At 54.3% G+C, this 26,022-nt stretch overlaps 1 protein-coding gene across 2 annotated transcripts in view; it reads left to right on the top strand.

The window, feature by feature from the left end:
- The window catches only part of PPP2R2C (protein phosphatase 2 regulatory subunit Bgamma), a 148,325-nt gene extending 123,827 nt beyond the window's left edge, over positions 1–24,498 (top strand). For both annotated transcript variants that reach the window (XM_023206880.1, XM_023206879.1), the window contains exons 7-9: positions 12,388–12,557; positions 16,594–16,685; positions 22,293–24,498. In XM_023206880.1, the coding sequence (XP_023062648.1) occupies positions 12,388–12,557; positions 16,594–16,685; positions 22,293–22,584 (554 nt within the window). In that variant the 3' untranslated portion in view covers positions 22,585–24,498. The remainder of the gene's footprint in view (positions 1–12,387; positions 12,558–16,593; positions 16,686–22,292) is intronic.
- The last annotated feature ends 1,524 nt before the right edge of the window (positions 24,499–26,022 follow it).

Below are 26,022 nucleotides of genomic sequence, written 5' to 3'. Positions count from 1 at the left end.
GAGGTCTGGGGCTGAACGAGTTCCAGGGGACATTTTGTGACACAGCAACCCCCAGCATAACAGCTCACACCGCTCACTCACTCTGAGCCCAGCCCCCACCGAGGGCTTCACCTGTGAGCTCATCGAATCTTCACACAAGCCCCGGGAGGTGCTGTTCAAAAGAGGCAACAGAAGCTCCAGTTACTGGCCCGAGGTCACCCACATTCAGTAGTGGCAGGGCTGGGCTGCCTGGCACTGGGTTGTGGCCACGGGCTCACACTGCCACAGCTGTCCCAGAGGCCCCTGAAGGTGCGGGATCAGGCCATGGCATCCTCCGTCCCAGACAGCCCTGCAGGGCTAGCAAGGGGCCAGGCAGGAGGGGGGTGCCCCCAGGCAGAGGGCAGGGACTTTGGTTATCTGATTCCCCTCACTGTCCCCAGAGCCTACCACAGTGTCTGGAAATAAACTCTTGTTGAATAAACGCAGAGGAGCCTGACTGAAGCCTGGGTGCCGGTGGCAGAGGGCTGGTTGGGAGTGACAGGCCACACTGTTCCCTTGGGGAGTCTGGTTTTGCTGGGCAGTCAGAGACAGGGTGCACACCAGCCCCAGGACTCAGGCTTAGGGCCCCCCAAAACCTCCAACTTCTGCCTCCTTCTTTGGCCAAGTTCTGGCCCCCACATCCACCCCTTCATCTCCTCTGGGTTTGTCCACGCTCCGTGTGTCACGCTCAGCCATCCAGGCATTCAGTAGGTGCCTATTCCCAGCATGGGCGTGCCGCAGAGGCCAACCATCGGGAGCTGGCATCTGCCGGGGAGACAGGCAGTGAACACACACCTGACACATGTCAGGACGTGGCGAGCAATGGCACCAACACCCACAAAGTCAAGTGCAGGGACAGAGGGGGTCAGGGAGGGCCTCCCTGAAGAGATCACAGTGGAACAGACACCCTGAGGGGGTGGGCCATGCTGATCTCTGGGGAAGAATGTTCTAGAAGGAGGGAACTGCAGTGGCCATGACTCCAGACATTGCCTGTAGGTCAAGGGAGGGACTGGGTTTTGTTCTGGGTGAGCTGAGAAGGAGAAGCTGTGGGTTGTTGTGAGATGGGGACTTGAGGACGAGGAGGAGACGCTGCAGAGGGTCCCCGGGGGAGCAGGCATCGGAGGCCCCTGCAGGGTCTGCAGGAAGAAATGGTGACCCTGGGGGTGGGGGTGGAGGTTAGGAGGTGGGGCAGGGCTCACCTGGCTGCCCCTCGGGATGTTGCTTGGAGGTCGAGCTTTGCCTTGTGGGGCGTGACTCTGCAGTTTGGTTTGAGCTGTGGGTGAAGGTGGGTCTGTGGCCTGAAACAACAGGGGGTGCTGGGGACCAGCAGGCAGGTTTCAGACCTACAAACCTGAGGCCCGTATTGGGCTCCAAGGAAAGGGGTCAAGTAGGCAGCCAGATGTCCAGGCAGCAGTGCCGCCTGGAGGTAAGTGTGGAGTTAGTGGCCCGTGGACGGATGGGAGGCCAGAGACCAGCTGAGATTCCCCCGGTGCAGGGGGCCCGGGGCTGTGTCCTGTGCGCCACAACAAAGGACCACACACTTGGTGGCTTGAAACAGGGCATATGTATCGTCTCAGGCCACAGTCCCACACCCGGCTCACTGGCCAGAATGAAGGTGCTGTGGACTAGTGCCTTCCGGAGGCTCTTTGGGAGCATCGGTTTCCCTGTCTCTTCTAGAGGTGCTTCTAGAGGCGCTGCGTTCCCTGGCACGTGGCCCCTCTCCCCCATTCTCCAAGCCCACAGCAGCCAAGCCTCTCTCATGACTCTGACCCTCCTGTCTGTCTTTCGAGTCTAAAGACCCTTGTGATCACCTTGCCCTCCCGCCCCCACTCTGATGATCCAGGATGACTTCCCCATCTCAAGGATGGGTGAGTTGTAGCCTTGATTTCATCTTTGGCCTTAATTTGACTTTGCCGTGTAGCACAGCATAGTCACAGGTGTGAGGGATCAGGACGCAGCCATCGCTGGGGGCCGTTCCACTGCCCACTGCAGGGCACCGCCCCCACCACCTACGCCACCTATGCCTCCCACCCATTGACTCAGGCCGCATGGGCCTCCAGCTGTGCCTGTGTGCAGCCAGCTCTGGGTCAGAATGGGATGGGAGAATACTGGGGAAGAGAGGGGATTCTTCCTGCTCCCGGTCCAGTCCCCGACCCTGTGTGAGCCCTGTGGGAAGGAGGATGGGCTTTCATGGCACCCCACTGTTTATGCGGGTGGAAATCCAGAAATATCCTCAACATCCTAATCTTAAATGCTAAGATTATTCAACTCTTCTAAAATGAGCTAGGCAGCTTTTTCTTTCTTTTTCTGGAACCATTGGTGTAATATATCTGCTCCTTGAAGTATTAGGAAAACTTGTGTGTAAATCTATTTGGCGTCCTTTTGAGGAAGAGAAGGAAAATGTTAAGCCACCAGTTTAAAATGCTGAGAAAATGATGTCGACAATGATGACATCCATGTAACAGGATATTGTTTGGTCATGTCAACTATTGTTGTAGAAGATTTTTTAATGCCATGGGGAAGTGATGATGATGAAAGATTTAGGGGATAACAAAATAAGGCTAGACCACCAAAAAAAATGGAAACAGAGAAAACTCTGGAAAGAAATACACGGAGTTGTCCCTGAGTGATGAGCTGTAAGAAACTGATGGGATATTTTCTTTTTATTTTTCTGTGTATTTTTATTTTAATGATGGATTTGAACTTTGAATCAGAAAACACCTGTGTGTGCAGGAAGGGTGGAATTTAGGGAGAACAGAGACAGGCATAGGACAGTTTTGTGCACCCCTCAATGTTCGTGTGGCATTTTTCAGTGGGCCAGAGGGGGCAGTCAGACCCCCTTTGGCTCCCGAAGCCTGTGCTATCTGGTTCCCCAGGGCGAAAGCAGCGGTCACATATACCTTGCACATTGCGTGAGCCCAAGCACAGACGCATCCATTTCAGTCACATAATTTCATATGCCTGGTAATGTATGAGCCTCGTGTGAATCAGCCAACGAACTCAAGAGTACAAGAAATATGAGTATTTTCGATGACTCCATTCAATTTCATTCTTTACCCCCAGCTCCCAGGGCTGCAGTGAATATTGACTTTAGGGCCTCGGCAGATTCTGCTCCTCTCCGGATTGCACTGAGGTTCCAGAAGGTTCTGGCAGGCCGAGGTGCAGAGAGAGGAACATGGTGTCTTCCAGGCCGCTGAGGACTTTTGACTGTGCCTGGGCAACCTTGGGGCCGGGTCCTTGCTGAGAAATCCCCAAGAGCCCGTTGGCTGTGCCCAGTGACTCACCTGGGAGGCTGGCATCATGCTGACCTCTGGGGGCTTTTGCCCCCACCAGTGATCCCAAGTCTGTAGACAGGGTGGGGCCGCCTGTGATTTACTAAGGTTTTATGTACACTTTTTGCACACACAGTCATAGGCGAAGTTGGTTTTTAATTTTCTTTTCCTATACTCTCTTTGCCCAATGTTAAGATTATTCAACTCTCCTAAAATGAACTGGGCAGCTTTTTCTTTCTTTTTCTGGAACAGTTGATGTAATATATCTGCTTCTTGAAATCTTAGGAAAACTTGTGTGCAGATCTATTTGGTGTCCTTTTGAGAGAGAGAAGAATTTTTTTCTTTTTTTTTTTTTAGACAGAATTTGGCTCCATTGCCCTGACACGATCTTGGCTCACTGCAGCCTCCACCTCCTGGGTTCAAGGGATTATCTCACCTCAGCCTCTGGAGTAGCTGAGATTACAGGTGTGTACCACCATGCCTGGCTATTTTTTTTTCTTTTTGTATTTTTAGTGAAGACAGGGTTTTGCTATGTTGGCCAGGCTGGTCTCGAACTCCTGGCCTCCAGTGCTGGGATTACAGGCATGAGCCACCATACCCAGCCAAGAGAAGAAAAATTTTAAAAAACCAGCTTAATTTCTTTTTTGATTACTGATTTATGCAAATTTTATTTAAAATTTTTCTGGAATATTCTTCATTCTCAAACTCAATATCCTGTACGGACACTTTCTCTTTCATGCCAGCAAAAAGATTGTGCAGCAATTTTTAGCATGCTTTTACAGCTTCCATTTCTCCTCGTTTAATTTGCCACACATCGGGGTGAGTGGCTGAAGTGTCTGTCCTTCCGCGTGCCTTGTCCAGGCTGTGTTTTGCTCTGAGGCTCTCATGGGAAATGAAGCACACAGCTGATTTCCAATTAGCAGGTGGTGGCTGTTTTTAATCTGAACACAAATGGCTGTTATTTGAGCTAATTTTTAAAAAGAGATTTGGGGATTAGGATTAGTTCTTCACCTCCCACTTCCATCCGCGTATCCAGTTACTGCTCAAAACTCAGGGAGCGGCTGATAGTGGCACCCCGGAGATGTGCTCACAGCATCATTTTCCTAACAGAATCAAACTGCGAATGAAGAGCGTCCTGGATGCGGGAAGGTGCTCGTTTCTGCCATTGGACAGATGAGGAGACTGAGGGTCTGAGAAGCTCTGTAACTTCCCCGGACCCCTCCTCCATCAGGGCAGAGCTGGAGGCACACAGGCCACTCTGTTCCCTCTGCAGCTTCCCACCTTTCTCCGAAGCACTAGAAATCCGGGTCTTGTGTCTGCTTGGCAGGGTGACAGGGTAACCATGGAAACAACCATACATGAGTCCTCAAAATAGACAGTTACTTCTGCTTATGACAGCACAGAGCCCACGGAAAGAAAGAGCCGTGCCCAGAACACTGGGATTTCTCAGAATAGGGGGTGATGATGGCCGAGACCCTTCGTAGGTCCCCAGCGACGTGCCTGGCCCGGTATTGGGTGAAATAATAGCCGCAGCTCATTCCTTGCACGCTTAGTGCACACACATACTGTTTTCAGTTTATATCTCATTAAACACTCAGCACCTATGATGGGTGTGTTATACTCTTCATCCTACAGATGAGGAAATTGAATACACTTGACCCTGGAATGATGTGGGGGTTAGGGGTGCAGACAGTGCCCGAACGCAGTTGAAAGTCCACACTCAACTTTTGACTCCCCCAAAACTTCACTCCTAATAGGCGACTGTTGGTGGGAGCATTACCGGTAACATCAACAGCTGATGAACATTGGAAGAGACTGGTGTCTACCTGGATTTTATGCATTTGTGACATACCTAACTTTTTCTTTTGATATGTGTGTGTGTGTGTGTGTGTGTGTGTGTGTGTGTGTGTGTATCTGAGGCTACAGGGTTCATCTGAGTTTTTTCCAATTGTGGCAAATCTCCAAAATGTTTTCAGTGTATTTATTGGGAAAACCACACATCAGGGGACGCGCAGGTTCAAGCCTGTGTTGCGTGAGGGTCAAGGGGCAATTGTATACTCACTTCCCATCGCTGCGGGAACAATTGCCACGAGCTTAGTAGCTCAAAACAACACAAAAGACTGTTGTACATTCTGGAACTCAGGGAGCTAACATGAAGGCATCAGCCGCCTGTGTTATCTCTGGAGGCTGCAGGGTAGGCTGTTTTCTTTTCTTTTCTAGCTACTAGAGGCTTCTAGAGGCTGCCTGTACTCCTCGGCTCATCCTTCCAACCTCTGCTTCCATCATCCCATCTCTTTCTTCTATCTTTGACCCTTCCTTCTTCCTCCTGTCCAGACCCTTGTGATAACATTGGGCCCATCCAGATTATCCAGGGTCACCCCCTACTTCAAGGTCCTTCACTTAATGACATCTGCAAAGCCCCTTTTGCCATGTGAGGTAACAGGTGCACAGATTCTAGGGTGGAGGATGGAGATAGATGCCTTTGGGGGTCATTGTTGTCTACTGCATTGAAGCACAGAGAGATTAAGACGTTTGCCCAAGGTCACACAGCTAAGTAGAGTCAAGATAGAGCCTCAGAGAGTCTCATGCTTTCAGCCTGCACTCTTTCTCCCTTACTCATCACAGAAGCCTTGAGAACTAAAACTCTTACAGGAATTGTGGGTGAGCTGGGTTATTTTTCTTTTCTTTTTTTTTTTTGAAATGGAGTCTCACTCTATTACCCAGGCTGGAGTGCAATGGTGTGATCTTGGCTACGCCTGCCAGGTTCAAGCAATTCTCCTGCCTCAGCCTCCTGAGAAGATGGGACTGCAGGTGCCCGCCACCACACCCGGCTTTTTGTATTCTTAGTAGAGACAAGGTTTTGCCATGTTGGCCAGGCTGGTCTCAAACTCCTGATTTCAGGTGATCCGTCCACTTCGGCCTCCAAAAGTGCTGGGATTCCAGGCATGAGCCGCTGTGCCCCACCTGAGTGGGTGCATTTAAAGGGGTTGTGTGGAGTCAACTCACTCTAGTAATGGGTCTGCTGCGGAAAGACCAGCCCCAGCCCAGACCCTGTAGCTATCTGGGTGTGGGGCCAGGGCAGAGCTCCCCAACAGTGGGAATAGCCCATGTGAAGGCCCTGTGGCTGGATACAGAGGCTGGCGAGAGGAGGTGAGGTCAGAGAGGTGTGTGGCTGGAGGAGGCCTCACAGGCCAGGGCAAGAGCTTCGGGTTTCCTCTGAAAGGGATGGGAACCACAGGGCCGTCTGAGCAGGGAGTGGGCCAGCCTGGCCATGTGTTCACAGGATCCCTCTGGCTGCCCAGTGGAGAATAAGCTGAGGGGTGAGGTAGAAGTGGGGGCCGGCTGAGGGCAAGCGTGTTCACGCAGGTGAGAGACACTGGTGTGCAGAGTGAGTGGCCTGTGCAGGTGGGGAAGGTGCTGGGCCCTGCCCCCGTCTCAGGTGGAGCCTGCTGGATTTGCTGCTGGATTGCATGGAGACGGAGGGAGGGAAGGTCCAGGATGGCTTCAGGCTCTGTGCAGAGACCAGGCTCCTGTCTGTGTGGAGGTGTGTGGAGGAACCACAGGAAGTGCACTGGTAAATAAATAGGCGCCTTGGAGCGGGAAGGTTTCCATGGGTCTGCAGCCCTCTGATGCACTGCTCCCCAGGGGCCAGGAGAGGTGTCCCTGGATGAGAAAGAGCCTGGCAATGGGAGCAGGGGTGCCGCACCCCACAGTAGTGGCTGAGAGGAACTTGGCTGACGTCAGGACCCGTGTGGCTGGAACAGGTGGAGAGGCGGGCTCTTGTGTGCAAAGATGGGCTGAGGGGAGAGTGTGCCGGGCCTGGGGGCCACAGCTGGGCTTGAGTTTTCTTTTGTTTGATGGGGCTCGATCACATGGTGCTGGGCAGGGAGTGACAGCTGTCATCTCTTCATCAGTGAGCGCCTGCTGTACCCACCCGTGCCCTTGTCGGAACTCCCTGCCCCCTCCCCACTTTGTACCGCCTCAGGGCTAGGGAAGGAGGCTGCACAGGAGGCCCCTCCCCAAACCGTGGCATCACCTGGAACCCAGGAGCAACCCAGTGTCCAGGGCTGCTCTGGGATCCATAACCCCCATTGTCCTTCTTCTGCTGCTCAGACCCTCCAAGCTCCTCCTGGAGCGCGGCCCGAGGTGAGGCCAGCAGGCTCAGGCCACTCCACCCTCATGGATGGCCTTGTATCCCATCAGATCACAGGAGGGAACCATGGCCAGAGTAGCCCGGGGTGATCACCACCCAGGACCCCATAGGCCCCTCTCCCCTCCAGGCCACCTCCTCCCGTGTTTCCCACCTGCACCCACCTGCAGGTCCCTCCCACCCCATCTTTTTTTCCGGAGGCCTCACTGAGCTGCACTTGTCCCTGAATGCATGGCTCAAGCCCATGCATTTCTATCGTCTGAACCCAATCGGCCTCCACCCCAGTCCCAGAGGAGTGTCGTCCACACACTGACAACGACGGGAGTGGGGCACAGCAGGTGCCACCAAGAGGACCACAGAGCAAGTGCCACGGGCACACAGGGGCCACCCCCAGGTTGGTTGAGGCTTCTCTGCCAGGCCTGGAAATTGCAGTGGCATCAGGTTGAGGAAGAAAGATGTCAGTGAGGGGCTAGAGCAGAAACGGCAGGCAGCAGCACAAGCTTCTCTGCTCAGGGAGCAGGGCAGGGCCATGAGACAGGGTCCATGCTAGGCAGAGGCGCCAAGATGACCAGCGACTAATGACCAAGGCAGGACCCCTGGCCCGAGGGAGCTTACAGCCCCATGAGGGGACTCGGCCCTCCTGTCAGTGCCACAGAAGAAGGTACCCAGCGGCTTGTGGGCAGCAGAGGGTAAGCACTGGATTTCTTTAGAGAACATCTGAACAATATGCACGGAAAGCAGGTGTGAGCCTGGGGTTCTGGAGGATATATAGGGGTTGGTAAGAAAGACCAGCTGAAAATGGGAAAGGGATCTCAGGGAGAGAAAATGGTATGAAACTCACTCCAGGAATCCCGCCATGGTTTTATTGAGCAGTTACTGCAAGCCCCACACTGGGCCAGCGCCGTCAGACATGACCTCTGAAGATGCCGTCGTGCTGCTTCTCCAGACGAGGGAAGCTGGGCTCAGAGAGGACCAGGGGCTTGCCTGAGGTCACACAGAACATGATCCACTCTGCTGTCTGCCCCCACATGGCAGGGCAGGGGCTAGGGGAGGCAGGGGGAGATGCCTAGGGCTCAACATTGAGGAGATACTCACCCCCAGAACCTTTGAGTGGATGCAGTGCCCCAGGGGCCCAGCAGGAAGGGGGCTCGAGTGTGCGGCAGAGGGGAACTCACATGTGTGAGGCAGAAGCAGCAGGCTGGTTGGGACCCATTGAGAAGAAGCTGGTCAGGTACAGGTAGGAGCCTAAACTTTGATCCTGGATCCTGTGGGCACTGGGGAGCCAAGGAGGGCTTTAAGCAGAAGGAGGAGCTGTCGGTTATATGTGAGGCTGGGAAGGAAGGCGGGCACCCGCTCTCAGGCTTCACCTCCCGTTTCCTTTGATTCACAGGTCCGTCACAGCCGCCCCATGCCGTGGTTGGGCTCCCCAGGTCCCCTCCACCTTGGCCTGAGCCGGGGGTGGGGGTGGGGAGGGCTCTTTGTGCCCACAACACCGTGCAACACCAAGGGAGGAGGGGATGTGGTTGTCAGGGAACCAGCTCGAGCCATGAGAGCCCTAATTATGCAAAAGCATTAAGAAGAAACAGGATGGAGATTTTGGCTGATTGAGAACTCTCCAACTTTTAAATAATTAGGGCGTGGGGGAGTGGGTTGAGATGGGACTGGGCCCATCACAAGTGACCGGGGCTCTGAGACACGTTTCTTTAAACCCATGGCAGGAATAATTGCTGTAAAACGTCCTTAGTGATTCAGTCAATTAGAGGGGACACCCCTTATCTCTTGTTAACGCTTTGAAGGAGGTGCAGTGGGGTGTGTGTGTGTGTGTGTGTGTGTGTGTGTGTGTGTGTTCACGTGTGCACTTGGGGCCAGGGATTGATATGGAATAGGAGATTCTACTGTCTTTTGGAAAAAAATCTATGGTATCAAAAATTTCATAGAAATGTCTAAAAAGAAAAAGAGGAACTTTTAGGAATGGGTTTTCAGGCGTATTAATATCCCTTCCCATCTATCTTTTGCATTTCTGTTCCTTGTGTCCTTAAAAACCCTCAGAAATGCCCGAGTACAGCCAGCAGTGTGGTGACAAGGGCCACTGTCGTTTGGCTTTCTGTTTCCACCTATCGATTCCATTGTCCCCTCAGCCTTTGATCTTTGCGGTTTTTCCTCCTGGAGGCTGGTAGGAGGTTAGGCCATTTGCTCTGCCCTGTGACACCCAGCTCCGGTGCACCCTGTGATTCTGGCCGCATCCACCTGCAAGTCAGGCTGGGAACCTAGACCAGCCCTCCAGGTTTGGGGGAGTCTGATCTGAGAGTGGCCCTGAGCGGGCGAGGACCACTCCCAAAGTCAGCCTGCAAGAGGCCGCCCTGGCTTAGTTTTGAACTCACCTCTGCCTCACCCCCAAGCGGCAGAAAGCCTAGTTAAGGCCAGACAGGGTTCCCGCCACTCACCTGGGCAGGTGCTGGGGGCCACCAGGTCCCACTGAGATTCTGTTCCTTGTTTCCATCTATTTAGCCACCAGGGATCCCTCTTCTCTCAAGCCCTCTCCCTGCTTTTCCCAAATATGAGGTCTCTACCCAATGCTAATGGAAAGGCAGCACAACATCACCCCTTTAAGGAATCAAACATTCAAAGTGGTTTTCTTTACTGTAGGCATCAGAGAGAAAAGGGAACTGTGGTTGATCCTTCTTTGGCTTAACAAAGAAAAACTACAAATATATATATATCTCTGCAGAAACAACGATGCCAATTTAATTATTATTATTGGGGCACAAAACATTATCATGTGAGATGACCAATTAGAACTCAGAGGTTTCAGAAGCTCAAGGTGACCCTCAGGGAGATTTTACTACTCCTGCCCCACCCATCCTCCTCCGCAGGCAGGGAGGGCTTGGAGGGAGGGAAGGAGGGAGGGAAGGAGGGAAGTCAGTAGGGCTGCAGCACTCATCATGCACTGGGCTCACTCTGTACAGGATCTTTGCTGCCTAAGGCCCTGCCTGTACCCAGGGTGGTGCCAGGCCTGGCTGCAGCCCCCGCCTCCCGCCCCTTCCTGGAAAGCGCCCTTGGCTCCTGTTGTAGAGAGGAGCAAGGCCAGGGCTCAGGGAGGTGGAGGCAGTCAAGGCCACGCAAGGGGCTCAGGGATTCAGACCCCGCAGCCTGTTCCCGCCCAGCTCCCCCTGCGAGCAGCCTCACCCCTCCTTCCCATGGTGCTGGTTTTCTTTCTGGTCCTCCCTTCAACATGCCCTTGTGGAAGGAGGAAAGCTCGGGCCACTGAGAAGGGCATCCCTTTGAACGGTGGAGGGAGATTGAGGTCAGGAGGCAGGCCTGGGGACCGGGGGTGTGTGGAAGGGTGGGTTAGGGTGGTTGGGCTCCTGGAAAAGGAGGCGCCTACTGTCAGTTTTGAGTTTTGTTAATTCAACACCTGCCAGCCTGACAGCATTCTAATTCCAAAATACGCCACCACCTATTACTGGATAAACTAGGCTCCCTCCCGCCTCCCCGTTCTTGACACCAGGACTGGAAGGAGCGACCGCCTGCCCTCAGGATACCCGGTGCAGTGCCGCGGCTTGGAGGGCAGAGGTGTGGGGTTGAAGGCCACCACTGCTCATCAGAGGCCGTGGAGAGGCTAAGGACGGAGCTCTAGAGCTCCTGAGCTTCAGGGGTCTGCTTCAGAGACAGGCGTTTGGAGGCCTTGCTCTCAAGAGAGGTGGGGGGGCGACCTTCCTCCTGCCTGCCTGCCTGCTCTGACTTGGGGGGATACCAGAGGCATGAACATAAACGTGGGAGCCTTTTCCTGCCCTATAAGCAGCTTCCCTCCCCTCCCCTCCCCTCCTCTCCCCGCACGCAGGGAACCTCAGGGCACTGTGATCAGCTCTGCCTCCCTGTTTCCGGGGTAGAAACCAGAGCAGGCCAGCAGGCAAGGCTGCCACTCAGCAGGTTTCCATGGGGACAGCCGGACAGGTTGTCATATGTTTAGGTCCTTCCAGATTGGCTGGTGAATGGCTGTCAACCCAACCACCACGTCCTCTTCCCATGGCTCCCTGGGTCTGTCTGTGGCCCAGGTCCTAGGGAGTTAGTGCCTGACCCAACAGGGGTCCTAGTCCCCACACTACTTCAGCCCCAGGGTCACTGCTACCAGTGAGACAGATACCAGCGGAAATGAGCTTAGAGACCTTGTCCCACTTTGGGAACCTCTGCAGTCCAGGCAGGCCAGGTTATGGGGGCAGTGGGGAGGGGACACTCTCGGGGGAGTCTCATTGACCACTCTGTCCCAGTCTATAATTGTCCAGGGTGGGCAGCAAACTGTTGCCTTTAGGGACCAGATAAACAACTTCCTGTGTGGAGCAGGTGCTCCCAGAAAATAGGAGATGGTCAGTGGGTGGCACACAGGAGACTGTACCACCTCCGTGACTGTCAGATTTGATTTTGTTACAACCCCCGTGGCAGTGAAACAAAACCCAGCTGTGGGCAGGGCTCAGCCATGCCTGCCCAGGACACCATGAACAGAGACAACTACCCACCCAAGGTCCCAGGGCCAGTTAGTGTCAGAGCCACAAGCAGTGCCCAGCCCGGTAGAGGACATTGTCCAGCGCATTTGAGAATGTCAGGACACCTTTGCAGGCTGGCATTCAGCATCACCAGTAGGGGGCAGTAAAGGGCAGCACATCAAGTATAGATCTGGCTTCAAATGCCGACTCTACCACTTTCTTCCAGCATTGATTCCCCAGGCATGGGGTTTAGCCAGCTGCTCCTCCATTTTCTTGGCTATGAATGGAGATAGTAATGGCTATTTGTATACACACAGAATCTTACCAGGCTCCTTTGCTCATTGAGGAATGAATGAATGACTGAATAAACAGAGCATGGGCCCAGGTGCAAAACAGCATCATCTGTCATGCCAACCCTGTGAGTGAGAGCAGCCCAGTGACGGCCATTGCTTCTCTGTCTCCACAGTCTTTGAAGAGCCCGAGGACCCCAGTAACCGCTCCTTCTTCTCGGAAATCATCTCCTCCGTGTCTGACGTGAAGTTCAGCCACAGTGGCCGCTACATGCTCACCCGGGATTACCTTACAGTCAAGGTCTGGGACCTGAACATGGAGGCAAGACCCATAGAGACCTACCAGGTGGGCACCACAGCAGGAGACCTCCAATCCTGGGTCTTTTTTCCCTATGCTGAGATCCCCATGGAGGGGCCTTCCTAGCCAGGTGTGGCTTCCATATGCCCAATTTGTAGGTGAAGACACGGAGGCTGAAGAAATCCAGCAACTCATCCTCACACATAGCTTGGCAGAGGGTCGGAGTGCTCAGTCCTGCCTCACAGGGAGCTTCGGATGTCCCCAGACAAGGCCCAGGGGCCTCAATTCAAGGGAGGAGGGAGATGTGGGAACAGAGATGAGCGTCAGGCTGGGCCCCAGTGGAGCGTGTAGATGATGGCTTCCCTCCTCACCCCTGGGAGCCTGTATCGGAGCTGTACCATTCAAGTGGGTTAAGCGTTGCCCTCCCAGGGTGCATCTGTAAGTAGTGTACACAGAGGTGAACTTGGCACATGTTTCCTTTCCAGATCCTCAGCACAGGCCTATAAGCCCAGAGTATAGGTGAAGTCCGGGCCCTTCTTGGACAGTATTATTTATTATCTTGCTCTTTTGATCCATGCAGATATGTTAGGGGGTAGACAACAAAACTCATGTGATGTTAAAATAAAATGTGGACTTCAGAGAAATGTGGGATGGCTTCAAAGCTGGTTCCAGTTAGGTGGGGAGATAAGGGAGGCTTCTTGGAGGAGGTGGCATTTGTGCCAGGCCTTGAAGGATGAGTAAGATCTGGCTGTGCAAACATGGGTGGGAAGACACCCCATCAGAAACCCCAGCCGGTTCCTCACGGTGTCACTCCTTACACACGGGGTGCCACGTGCTTGACATCTGTCACCTCCATTCCTTACTTCCCGGTGACAAGGAGCCATCATCCCATTTGGTGGAAAGGGAACCCGGGCACTAAGAGGTGGGGAGATGAGGGAGGTGTCTCGGCTGGGCAGTGACAGATTCAGAGCCCAGGCTCAGAGCCCCACGCTTTCCTTTCCTCCCTGCCAAGACCTGGCAGGGAGGCGTCCTGGGCGGCACAGGCCCCGCTGGGAATGGGTGCAGGTGTCAGAGGGTGGGCTGCTCTGATCTGACTCGGGCCCCAGAGGAACAGCGCATGCCCCTGGAAGCCGCACACCCACAAGGACCGCTATGGGGACCACCCCTTTGTCAGCCACGTGTGTATACGTGAGTGCTTGCGATTGCCCCAGTTCCTCTCTCAGGCGCCGCCTCACACTGCACACCGCAGGCAGGACCCAACCCCCCTCTGTCCCTGTGGGAATGGCAGAGACCCCAGACTAGGAGACGGACAGGATAAGCCCGGCTCAAGCCTGCGGGAGCAACTCTCTGGCTCCCTCTGGAGGCAGCTCAGGGAAATGAACATTTCCAACCCCCTTCGGCCCCTCATCCAGTCGCTTACGTCCATCCCTGTGGTCAACGAAGGCCCTTGAACCCCTGAAACTACGCGGAATGTTTTCTACCGGCATTTTCAGGGGAAGGGGACACAGCTTTCCAAAATTCTCATGACGGACCCCACGAAGCAGGGGAATGACTGCTCTGAAGGGTGAGGCCCTAAGCTGGGCACTTATGGCGTCTGGCCCAGCTGACCTATTGATGCTAAAATAATACCAATAACTACATAAAAGCAGCACAACAACCAACATTTTTTGGTGGCTTATGATGTGCTAGAAATGTGTGTAGCAGGACTGTGTTTGGCTGGTATGCAGTGCTTAACAAATCGTGGCTGTTCTCCCACCACAGGGAGTCCGGAGAGGGCAGTTCAGGAAGGTGGGGGTGCTCCGTGACCCTGGCAGCACCACAGTGGTTCCTTCTGTGATCCAGTCTGCCATCATTTGGGCATTGATTTTCCACCTTCATATGTGGTACCTCATGGTGGCAAAGTGGCTGCCACACCTCCAAGCACTTTGCCTACATTCCAGACAGGAAATAGGAAATGTGCTTTATCTCACCCCTGGGGTCTATTGCATGTTTCACTGTGATTGTAAAATCTGCCCCAGAATGCTTCTCAGAAGACTTCTTATACCTCATTGTCTAGAATGGGTCCCCAGCAGCCACCACAGTGGCTGGGAAAATTATGTTTGACAGCCTCTGTGGTTGAAGAAGGAGGGGGTGAAGGGGCTGGGGACAGGTGTTGAATGAGCCACACTGAGGTAAGTCCATAGTAGTTTGCCTCATCTAAGTCTCCCAGCTGTCCTGGGAGGTAGGGCCGGTGTTCTCTCCATCCCATTTTATTGCAAGACCATTGAGTTAAATGGCGAATCTGTGACAGAGCCAGCGAGCAGCGGACCTCAGACTGATATCCACTGTCTTTCTCCAGAGCTCTTCCTCACCCTGCCACTAGAGGGCAGGAGAGGCTTAGTGCACGGGAGAGAGAACAGCATGCGTATTTGGAAGCATGCATCACTAAAGCTGCTGGGACTGAGTAAGGGGGACACACAAAAATGCAGCCCCGGGATGGGACATGAACACTAAAACCTGCTGCCATTCATCCTCCTTGATTTTAGTTGTTACACATACTGAGCCAGTACCCTGTGCCCAGCACAGTGCTCGACCCTGGGCCCAGAGAGAAGGAAGAACCTCAGCCTCACCCTCAAAGGTCCCAGACAGACAGGAACACAGGGACCCTCAGCCTGGTGGGGCTGCAGCCCAGGGGCCCGAGGGGAAGGCTGGGGTCACCAGGAGGACACGGGGGCTGGGGAGGAGGAGCAGGGCCCCAGGCGGGAGTCCGGTAGCCTTGTCTAACCATCCTGTCTGCAGTGAATAGCAGGCCCCTCCTCCCAATCCTGCTTCCCCTAATGCCACTCTGTTTTCCTGTGTAGCCCTTACCACCGTGTTAGTCAGATGGCTCAGAGGAACAGAAGCAACAGGACAGGGAGAGAGACTGAGAAAGAGAGGGAGATTTGAAGGAGTCGACTCACGTGGCATGTTCTAAATCTGCAGAGCAGGCCGGCAGGCTGGCGACCCAGGGGAGTGACCATGCGAGCCTACAGGCATCTGTTGGCGGAATCCACCAGTCCTCAGGGAGGTCTGTCTGTTCTGTCAGGGTCTTCGACTGATTGGACGAGACCCCCGACATGACGGAGCTTTACTCAGTCTATCAGCTTCAATGTTAACCTCCCCTACAAAATGTCTTCACAGAGACACCAAGGATCTGGGTACCATGGCCCTGCCAAGCTGACACACGAAATTGATGTTCACACCACCCTTCACGTTTTCTGTGTTCATTGGTTGTTATTTTCAACTTCTGGGAGTTGAAACCAGGCTCCATGGCACCCAGTTACCTCCCCTTCCCCACCCAGAGGGCAGAGCCCATGCCCTGTTGTCCTGGCAGCTCCAGCCCCAGCAGAGGGCCGGCACTCATGAGGCCCTCCGGGTACCGGGCTTGTAGGACCGGCTGCAGTCAGGTGGATGCGGGTCATGGGATGTCAGCATCTCTCCTGTGAGGTCCAGGAATTGTGGGGAAGGGTCTGGTCGGCCTCTTAGAGGCTGTGTGACCCTGTGAGCCTCAGTGCCTCGTGCGGTGCACGGATGAGAAACCCTGTGTGCGTTCCCTCTTCCCCTTTCTTCATGGCCGCCACCCTGTGTTCTTGGTCATCATGACGCTCAAAAGGCCTGCCCTGCACTTAATCCCAGAACTGCCGTGGGGTTCGCTCTCTTATCACTTTAAGTTTGACGAAACTGAGGCTCAGAGAGGTGAAGTAACTTGTCCAAGATCACACAGCTGGGAGGGCAGAGCCAGGATCTGGTCCCCAGGCAGTCCTGGCCCCTGTGTTGTGGGCGTTCTGTTCGTCACAGTGGACTCTGCTCCTGGGTGCTGCTCCCGTCTCTGGCCACAGCTCGGAGGTCAGCCGTGTGCCTGGTCGCCTGGTCGCGGGCCCCCCGATAAGATGAGCAGGGCTGTGTCGGGCTGTGTCAGGGCATTCAGACCCTTGCTGAGATGAGCAGGGCTGCGTCGGGCCGTGTCAGGGCATGCAAACCCTTGCTGCTCTTTGAGACCCTCCTTGTGGAGGGGCCAGGATGGTCGGGGTGCCCCGTCCACTCACCTCATCCCTTCTCTCACCAGGTCCACGACTACCTTCGGAGCAAGCTCTGTTCCTTATACGAGAATGACTGCATTTTCGACAAGTTTGAATGTGCCTGGAATGGGAGCGACAGGTAAGCCCTGACCTCCGCCCACACCTCACCTCACCGTAGGGAGGGTTTCTTCCCTGCGGGGGCCTGGGCTAGGATCCTGGTGACCCGCAGCACAGGGCTACTCAGCCTCGATGGGTCCAGGTGCCCGGGTGGAGCCCATGCTTTCCAGAGCAGGTCCAACTCTCAGTGCTCAGATTCAAGGGGCAGGACATGAAACTTTCTTCATCTTCTGTCACTGAACCTCACAGCCATGTTGGCGCCTGCCCTATAGGCAGTAGTGGGAACATATTTAGTTAATTCAGGGGCCCTAGTGATGTGCCCCCCTCTCTCAGCTTGTCAGGGGCGAGGGCTGTAGCCCAACACCTGGTCACCATCATCTATCCACACCTGCATGCCCTGAGACAGCCATGCGCCCCTATGGCTTTGACCATCGGCCTACTCAGCCCTCTTCCCATCACCACTGCTGTCTCCTTCTCTTCCTGGTGACACCCCACTCAGGCCCGCTGAGGCTCGGGGGCACCTCGGAGCTCCTGCACCCTCCAGGGCTGGTCATAACCCACAGGTCCAGCTGTCTCTCCAACTCACCTCCTTGGAAAGTGGCCCCCCAGTGCCAGAAGTGAGTTCCTGTGTCTCCCTAGCCTGGGCTCAGCCCAGGGTGGGTATGGACAAGGGGGTCGTGGCAGGGACCCCTTACCTCTACCCGTGGGTCCTTACCTCGGTGTCTCTTCTCTGGGATTCTTCCTCCATTCTGGAGGTGGGAAAATCCCTCCTCTGCCCTCCCAAATCACATCAGCTTAGTGCTCAGGCTCCTGCCGAGTGTAAGATTCTGAAATGGACAAGCCTATTCTCCATCTGTGAGTTTCAAGCTCAGAAGCTGAGAGGTAGCCTCTCAGTGTCTCCTACAGCTGCTTCCTCAAGGACCGGATGCCTCCTAGTCCAGCTGCCCAGATCCGGAAGTGGGTCTCCAGGTGACAGACAGTGCGGAGATAAAGACCACACTGGCTGCTAGATCAGAATACCACCCGTCAGGAGCCCATGTACTGTCACCTCCTCCCCGCAGTCCTGTCCAGTGTGGTGGGCAAGGAGGGCAGAGTGAGAGCCAGCAGCCCTGACTCGGGCGTCACTGGTGGGGGGTGCCCACCCTGTGGATGGCATCAGTCTGGCTCTAGCAGACCTCTGAGAGTGGCCAGCACTGTGGTGGTCATGTGAGATGACCATGCTATGACTCTCTGGCTCTGGGCACAGGACTGGGACGATCAGGGTTGGTGTGTGGGATAAGAGGAGGGGCTGGACATGGCAGGGACAGGACTAGGAGGGAGCCCCCTGGAAGCAGGGCTGGATCCAAGCAGGGGGCCAAGCCATTGAGTCCAGGGAAGGAGATTCCTGAGAGCTGCCAACATCCTGGAGCTCCCCCTGACCGCGGGGGTCTCTGAGCAGAGCCCGAGCTCAGGTGAGGGGCCGGCATGGTGATCACAGGGGACCACTAAAGGATACTTACAAAACCAGGATTGAGGACTGGCCTGGGGCTGGACTGGCACAGCTGGGTCAGCAGGACACAGGACCTTCTCTCTAGGCCCTGCCCCCAGATAGATCCCAGACACCCCCAGCAGACAGGGCTCCTCCCATGCTCCTGAGCTGCAGGCCCTGACACATTAGGGGTTCCCTGGTGCAGTGGGCCCCAAGAGGGTCTATTCAAATCAGAGGAGAGGAACCTGTAGCTCTTGTGCATTTTGGGGGGGTAGGTCCCGGCTGGTTGCGACCCACAGCCCATCCTTCCTTCAAGCTACCACCAGGGGGCGCCCACGGCCAGGTGACGCCTGCTCCCAGGACTGGGGAAGCTGCCAAACTCCTCCAAGCTGACAGTGGTGTCCAGGCCTGGGCTCTCCGTCCTGCCTCCCACCTGCAACTTCCTGCATGCACTTTACACGCCAGCCACGCCCTGCCCTAGTGGTCCCCCACCCGCCTCCCTGTTTCTCGCTGCACACCTGGCTCTGTCTGCCCGGCTGGAACCTCTGTCCTTGTTTACCTCCCGCAATGGGTGGCATGCCCTGGGGGGCTACTATGACTCAACCTGTTCTGAGCCCTTCACTGGGACGGCAGGTGCGTCCAGTGGCTGTGGATGTTTCTAGAAGGCATGGAAGTGTGCCACCTCCCACTTCACTTTGAGCACTGTTCTGAGAACAACATGCCCCATGGTCAGGAGTCCAAGATAAACAGATCCTGGGTCCTGCCTTCCAGGGGCTCAGAGGCTCAGGAGAGAAGCAAGGATTCCCCCCGGTCCCTGCATCCTTGCAGACCAAAGCAAACTCGGATCCTCGCGGGCTCCCAGTTGCTGCCCTGGTATTCCTGTTGACCCCCTCTGACCGTTGGCCCGGCCCACAGACCGCCGCGGCTGCTGCTTGGTGGCCGCCGGATGGACCCTGCAGTGGGGCTTCCCAGCGCCGGCAGAACGCGGATGGGGAGCGCGCTGTGGAGAGGCAGCAGCTCTCCTGCTGGACTCCCTCAGTTTCTGGTCCACATTCTACCCCTCTCCACCGTGTGCTTGAGGAAGCCCCTGGGCCCCTCTAAGTCAGCTCAGCTGGAAAGTGGTTCTAGGAAACTGTGACCTTCGTGGCCTCTTTGGGGATGAGACCGTGTGTGATGCCTTCAGCAAGATCCCAGTCGTATAGGCAGGGGTCCCAGTGATCCTGCGTGGACTATCATGTTGGCAGGCCTGCCCTTCCCCTGGTTACCCACCTGGAGGAATCCCGCAGACCCTCCCACACCCAGCTCCAATGTCGCCTCCTCCATGAAGCTCTCCTTATCTGTCCTGCCTGGTGGGAGGGATTTGTGCCAGCTGAGCATGCTCAGGTGCAGGAGTCAGATACGCCTACACTTGCTCAGAGACGTCCCAGGGCAAGGCTTCCCCAGGGGCTCATGCTGTATCCGTAGGGCCATTTTCTTCTCTCTGTGCTTACCCATCTCTGCTTCTCCCTGCTTCTCCTTACACACTAGCCTCATCCTCTCCCTCTTCGGAGATGACTCCCAAATCATTCTGCTTTCCATTATCCTCAGCCAGCAAACCTCTCCCAGCGACTGTGTAAAACTCTCATGGAAGGATCTGATTGGCTCTGTGTGGGTCACATGCCCACTTTTTGAACCCAGTTGGCCAGGCCAGGGGGCGGAGAGAGCACTGTGATTGACAGCTCACAGGGATAGGGAGTGCAGTGGCGCCATCTCAGCTCACTGCAACCTCCGCCTTCCGGGGTCAAGCAATTTTCCTGCCTCAGCCTCCCAAGCAGCTGGGATTACAAGCCCCAATGGGGACGGAGTGGGCAGGAGCCTTTCTGTCCCCAAAGGAAAGAGGAGGGGAGCACTGGGGCTGAAAGCAGCCAGCGTTTTGATCCCACATGCAGATGAGGCTAGGAGAGGTGAAGCAGCTCACCTGCCCTTTTCCCGGTTAAGGGAATCTTCTGGAATTTAAGAAACCTGCATGAATGTGAGGAATGGCTCTCACGGTGCTGGGGCTTGGTGCTCTAGGATGAGAGGGGCCCCCTCCCTCTCCGCCAGAGCACGTGTCAGCTGATTTCCACACCGAACAGAGGGAAGATCAGGAACTGTGTGGGTTGCAAATAACTTTAATTATGTCGCTCTCCTTCCACTAAATGGATCAGAAGAGCCAGCGTTGTGTGAAATCACGCAGGTTCATTATGTGAACTGTTCCCTGAAGAACAAAGGGGGCTGCCTTCCCCTGTGCCAGCGCGGGGAGTGTGGCCTCCCCCACTCAGCCTGTGGTGCCTGGGCAGGGTCCTTCTGTGGGACTCGTTCACCCAGCCCCACGCTCATGTTGCTTCCCTTGTCCCAGGCTCTGAGTCACATATAAAGCAGGTGTGGCTTCGGTCACATGGACGATTAGGATCGAGAAGTACCTGGTAAATAACAAGAGGCAAAGTGCCCCAAGCCCTGCACTGTGCGGGGTGTTCAGCCTGTGGCCCCTGATTCGCACTCACCAGGGGCTGTGTTCCCTTGTTGACCCTAATATTTATAGAAAACTAAGATAGGGTGCATGTCAGGGTAGGGCAGAGCTGGGATCCAGACCCAGGGGGACTGGCCAGAGCCCAAGCCCCTGACCACAGTGCCTGAGCTCACGTGTGAGCTTTTGTCCTCTGTGCATAACCCGTGGAGACCCAGGGATCCGCCTGGTTCTATCTCAGAACAGTGTTAACCTCAGGAAGCCCAACTTGGCTTCCAAAAGGAAACAGGTTTCCTCCCTGAAGAGCCTTCAGCAGGACAACTTGTTTATCTCGTGGCCGCTTTTTGGAATGCCCTCTTCCTCCCTGCTTACCTCGCGCACCACAGCTGCTCCAGGGCCCTGCAGAGGCCAAACCCCAAACCCTTCCTCCGGGCGCAGGCCCACAGAGCTGTGCTTTCTGTCCTGCCTCTTACTATGTCGATGAACTTATCCTTCCTCCCACCAGCAGGATCCCCTCCTTAGGAGCAGGGAGAGCAAGGAAATGGTGTGGAATTCTCTTTAGCAGGATGGTGAGGGCGGTGAGCCTCTGCACGTCAGCACTGCTCGCCCCGTCCCTCATGGCGATGCGTGTTCCTTTATTCACCCGACTCCTCGGGACAGGGGGGCCCCTGGAGGGAAGCAGGGCCTGGTGGTTCTCTGTCCCGTGTCTACCTGGTGCTTCCGTGTCTACCTCCTGCTGTGGTTGCACAGTCCCTTTGGAAGGCCAGGGCTTTCTCTCCTGGACTAATGGAAATTACAGGAGGGCATTGTCTTTTCTTTTCTTTCCTTCTTTCTTCTTTTTTTTTTTTTTTTTTTTTCCCGAGACGGAGTTTTGCTCTTATTGCCCAGGCTGGAGTGCAGTGGTGCGATCTCGGCTCACTGCAACCTCGCCTCCTGGATTCAAGCAACTCTCCTGCCTCAGCCTCCCGAGTAGCTGGGATTACAGGCGCCCACTACCACGCCCAGTTAATTTTTGTATTTTTAGTAGAGACGGGGTTTCATCATGTTGGCCAGGCTGGTCTCAAACTCCTCACCTCAGGTGATCCGCCCGCCTCGGCCTCCCACAGTGCTGGGATTACAGGTGTGAGGCACCGCGCCTGGCCAGGACGGTGTTTTCACGATGATTGGGGCAGAGCATAACAATGATCTTAGCTCCTGGCCCCAGAGTCTACGTGTTGGTGGCAGCTGACACGTGAGGGGATATAAGAGACCCCAAGAGACAGGGGAATAGAGGTAGGTGTGGAGTCCCTTTCCAGGGAGTGATGGCTCTGTCGGCTCTGGGCTTGCTTGCTTTTATGTTTGTTTGTTGTTTTGAGACAGAGTTTTACTCTGTCACCCAGGCTAGACTGCAGCGGTACAATCATAGCTCACTGCAGCCTCTGCCTCCCCAGGCTCAGGTGATCCCCCTGCCTCAGCCTCCCGAACAGCTGGGACTGTGGTCATTTAAAATTTTTTTTTGTAGAGGTGGAGTCTCGCTATGTTGTCCAGGCTGGTCCTGAACTCCTAGGCTGACGTGATCCTCCCACCGGGGCCTTCCAAAGTCCTGGGGTTATAGGCATGAGTCCCCACACCTGGGCTTATTTCTTGAGAAGAGGCTTGTGCTCCTCCTCGCCTGACGCCTCTCCTTCTCCCACCAGCGTCATCATGACCGGGGCCTACAACAACTTCTTCCGCATGTTCGATCGGAATACCAAGCGGGACGTGACCCTGGAGGCCTCGCGGGAAAGCAGCAAGCCCCGGGCTGTGCTCAAGCCGCGACGTGTGTGCGTGGGGGGCAAGCGCCGGCGTGACGACATCAGTGTGGACAGCTTGGACTTCACCAAGAAGATCCTGCACACGGCCTGGCACCCGGCTGAGAACATCATCGCCATCGCTGCCACCAACAACCTGTACATCTTCCAGGACAAGGTGAACTCTGACATGCACTAGGTACGTGCAGATCCCGGCCCCCGCCACCCAGCCTCGTGCAAGTCATCCCCGACATGATCTTCACGACCGCGACGCAAGGAAGGGAAGGAAGTCACAGCGCCTACGAGGACGGCCTCAGAGGTGGCAGTGTGTGGACACAGTTAGCCTGAGCCCCCATCCCTGCCCCAGCTTCCCTAGGCCAGAATTGTGTTTGGCAGTAATTGTTTAAAAAAAATAAAAAGGAAAGGAAGCGTTCACCGCCACAAATCATAAAATGGACATGACTGTGGAGTCTTACAGTTCAGGGTTCTTTCATTCACGTCCCTTTACCGTCTCGGTCTGCGGTCTTTACCACATCAATAGGACTTTTTATGCGTCCGGATTAATTTTTCACTCCAGTGCGTCCTGCTGCAGGGGCCGGAGCTGATGGGAGCTGCTTCCCCCCACGCCTCACCGGTCCCAGATCGGGGCTTCAGGGACAGATGACGAATCTCAAACGAGCCAGCCAGGGGGTCTTTTGGTTATACATGGGGCAGTTCGCCCTGTCTCCGAGTTGATGATCTGACCTTTGTATCTTGGATGGCGAATTCACGCTGAGAATTTGCAGATGCAAGCTTCTTTCCTAGGTTTTCTGAACATCTTGAAACATCCCAGGTCCCAGATCTGGTTCTGTTTCCCGAGAGGAGTGGGGTGGGGTTTGTCTTCTGTGTGCCTGTGTCCTCATCTGATTTACCTGCCATTTGCTGAGCCTCTCCTGTGTGCTGGGCATGGTGCTCAGCCCTAGAGGCAGTTGACTTGCCCCCTGCAGCCCTCCCTGCAGCCGCTTTCCCCTCACCCTTCAGCATTCACTGGGCACCTTCCTGGAGCCGACACTGGCTCCCATTCAAGATTTTTTGGAATCTTCCTCCTGACTGTGAGGTGGGTGTTCATTCATTTCCATCGTAAGCACCAACTTCTCGAAGTGTGCCAGGCTCTGGGCTGGATGCTGGGGATAAGAGGAAACCTTGGGATCTCCTCTGTCCACGAGAAGAAACTGAGGCTCTGAGCAGATGCACAGGTCACCCATGGCAGGCGCCCGCCAAGCAGTGGTGTCAGGAGCCCGTCCGGGTCTTCACACGAGGTTCTCTCCGGTCCATCTCGTGGGTGGCTCATGTTTAAGTGACACTCGAATGGAAGGTTTGGAAGGGAATGCCTCTCTGTCTTGGAAAATAGGACATGGCAGACTTGGCGACAAGGGTCCAGGAGAACTGAAATGCAGGATGGAAGATGGAGAAGACCCCCCCGGAGCTCCTTGCGTGGCTTCAGGAGTACGGCCCTCCCCGGGACTCCAGTTCAACCTGGGCTTGCACCCTCGTTGAGCCAATGCACTGAACTGCCTCTGAAAGGAAATTGCATGTTCTGACCATTTTAGGATACCTGTACTTTAAGGACCACACAGTCCCAGAGGACATGTCCCTCGGGAGCTCTGCCCCTCTGACAATGAGGACCACAGAGAAGGTGGTGTTTCCATGGTAGATGCTCCTGTTCTGACGATACCACACCTGCCCACTCCTCTGAGTCGGCTTTGCTCATGGACTCACAGCAGAACCACGTAGTTTGGCATTTTGATTCAGAAAGTGAGGAGCAGAGACCCAGCCAAATCCAACCGTTCTGTTTTGTTTGGTTTTTTACAAGATGTAACATAAGCCAGGAAATAGACCCAGCTGAGGTTATTCTCAGTGGATTACAGTAGACTTTTGTGTGTGTAAAAGCACAAAGTGCATGTGTACTCACTTCTGGCCGTATAACATTTACACAGGGAAATGGATCATTGATTTTTTTTTTTTTTTAATCAACGTGAATGAAGAATGTTTGTTTATATATCACTATAAAATCCAGTTGACCTGGACAGTATTATATGTACATATCTATTCTAATTAAATTTAACAATCAAAGGATTGGATTACATTTTTCCCCCTTGTAAAGAGGTTTGAGAATGTGGTTAATTGTATAGATAGCGTGTTGAAGCCAAAACCCAGCTCCGAGGGCCTTACCAATTACTTGGATATTTGCTACGATCCATCTCCCTTTGTGAGTCAAATGTTAAGAGAGGAAACTTGTATTTGCAGCTAGAGGTTACTGTCACATCATAGATTTAACATTTACCATCTTCAAAGTATGAATCTTACATGTTCTTCAAAAGGAGGTCTTAATATGGTTCCTAGTTCCTTACTTCTGTTTTAAACTTTGGGTACCAAACCAAAAAGGAGAAAAAAGAAAGGAAAAGATCTTCTTTGAGGAAAAGTATGTCTTTGGATCCCTGGAAAATAATGATGTCCAAAGCAAATTGTGAAGATAAAATGTGTGTTAAGAAAAGGTGTCAGTGGGAGGGACAAAACCAGAAATGGCGGAAGGACCAGCGTAATAGTCACGGACTTGCATCCCTGCTCTGCTTACATTTTCTGGTCTTCTCGAATGTACGGGCGTTCACATGGTCATTGTGAAGTTGTTGGGTTTTTTAAATTTAGCTCTTCTCTGAGGACGAAGCTCTTGGTGATGGGGGTGGTGGTGGGGGTGGTGGAGGTGGTGGTGGTGGAGGTGGGGGTGGTGGTGGTGGTGGTGGTGGTGGTGTGGGATACATGGTGGTCAAGTTGTCAGCCCTGATCAGTTTGGACTCTGTAACTCATAGGTGCATTCTTTTTCTCTTTGGTGTCTCACAAATTACCCAATTGTTGAATAAAACTATAAATATGTTAATACCAGCTTTTTCCAATAAAATAACAAATGTTACATCAAAAACGAGGCCCAGGATGCTGTTTGTTTTTAATGAGTCCGATCTCATGGAGGTGGAGCCCATCGGGAGGCAATATGGCAAGTGGGGATGCCCATGGGCTTTGCACTGGGAAGCTAGGTTCACATCAAGGGTTTGCTGCCTCTAGCTCCTAATTCAGCTCTTAACTTTCCCTAGCTCTGAATTCATCACTGAGGAAATGGAGCTAATAGGACTCCCTGTCTTGTAGGTTTGTGGTGGGAGACAAAGGGCAAGATTAACTTGGATAGTGCAAAACACAGTGCTTGGCACACGACACTCCGTAATGATAGTTGTCTTGTTTTGTCTTGCATCAGGTGCGCGTGGCCCATCATGATCTCCACACACACACTCTCCATGAGAATATGGTACAGATGAGGAAACTGATTCAGAGAGGTTAAAGAATTAGCTCACAATCACACAGGTAGCACATAACTCCTCATTCAGTTCTCCCCCACAGACGTGCCTGAGGGTCCCAGAGAATGGAAGCCTCGGGGGAGAGAAACGACAGGGTACCTGGATTCTTCAGGAAGCCAGAGAGGCCCCGCCCCACCTGCCACAATTGCTGAGCTAAACAGGAGAGTGTGTGGGTAAGTTTTCCTGTACCCTGCCAGGAGCCAGGCCCTGCCTCTGGCTTTCAAGAGGGAGTTTTGGGCGTCAGGTTCAGCAGG

The sequence above is a fragment of the Piliocolobus tephrosceles genome, chromosome 3, assembly GCF_002776525.5.
Source record: "Piliocolobus tephrosceles isolate RC106 chromosome 3, ASM277652v3, whole genome shotgun sequence".
NCBI lineage: Eukaryota > Metazoa > Chordata > Mammalia > Primates > Cercopithecidae > Piliocolobus > Piliocolobus tephrosceles.
This window is presented reverse-complemented; position numbering and strand designations above follow the sequence as displayed.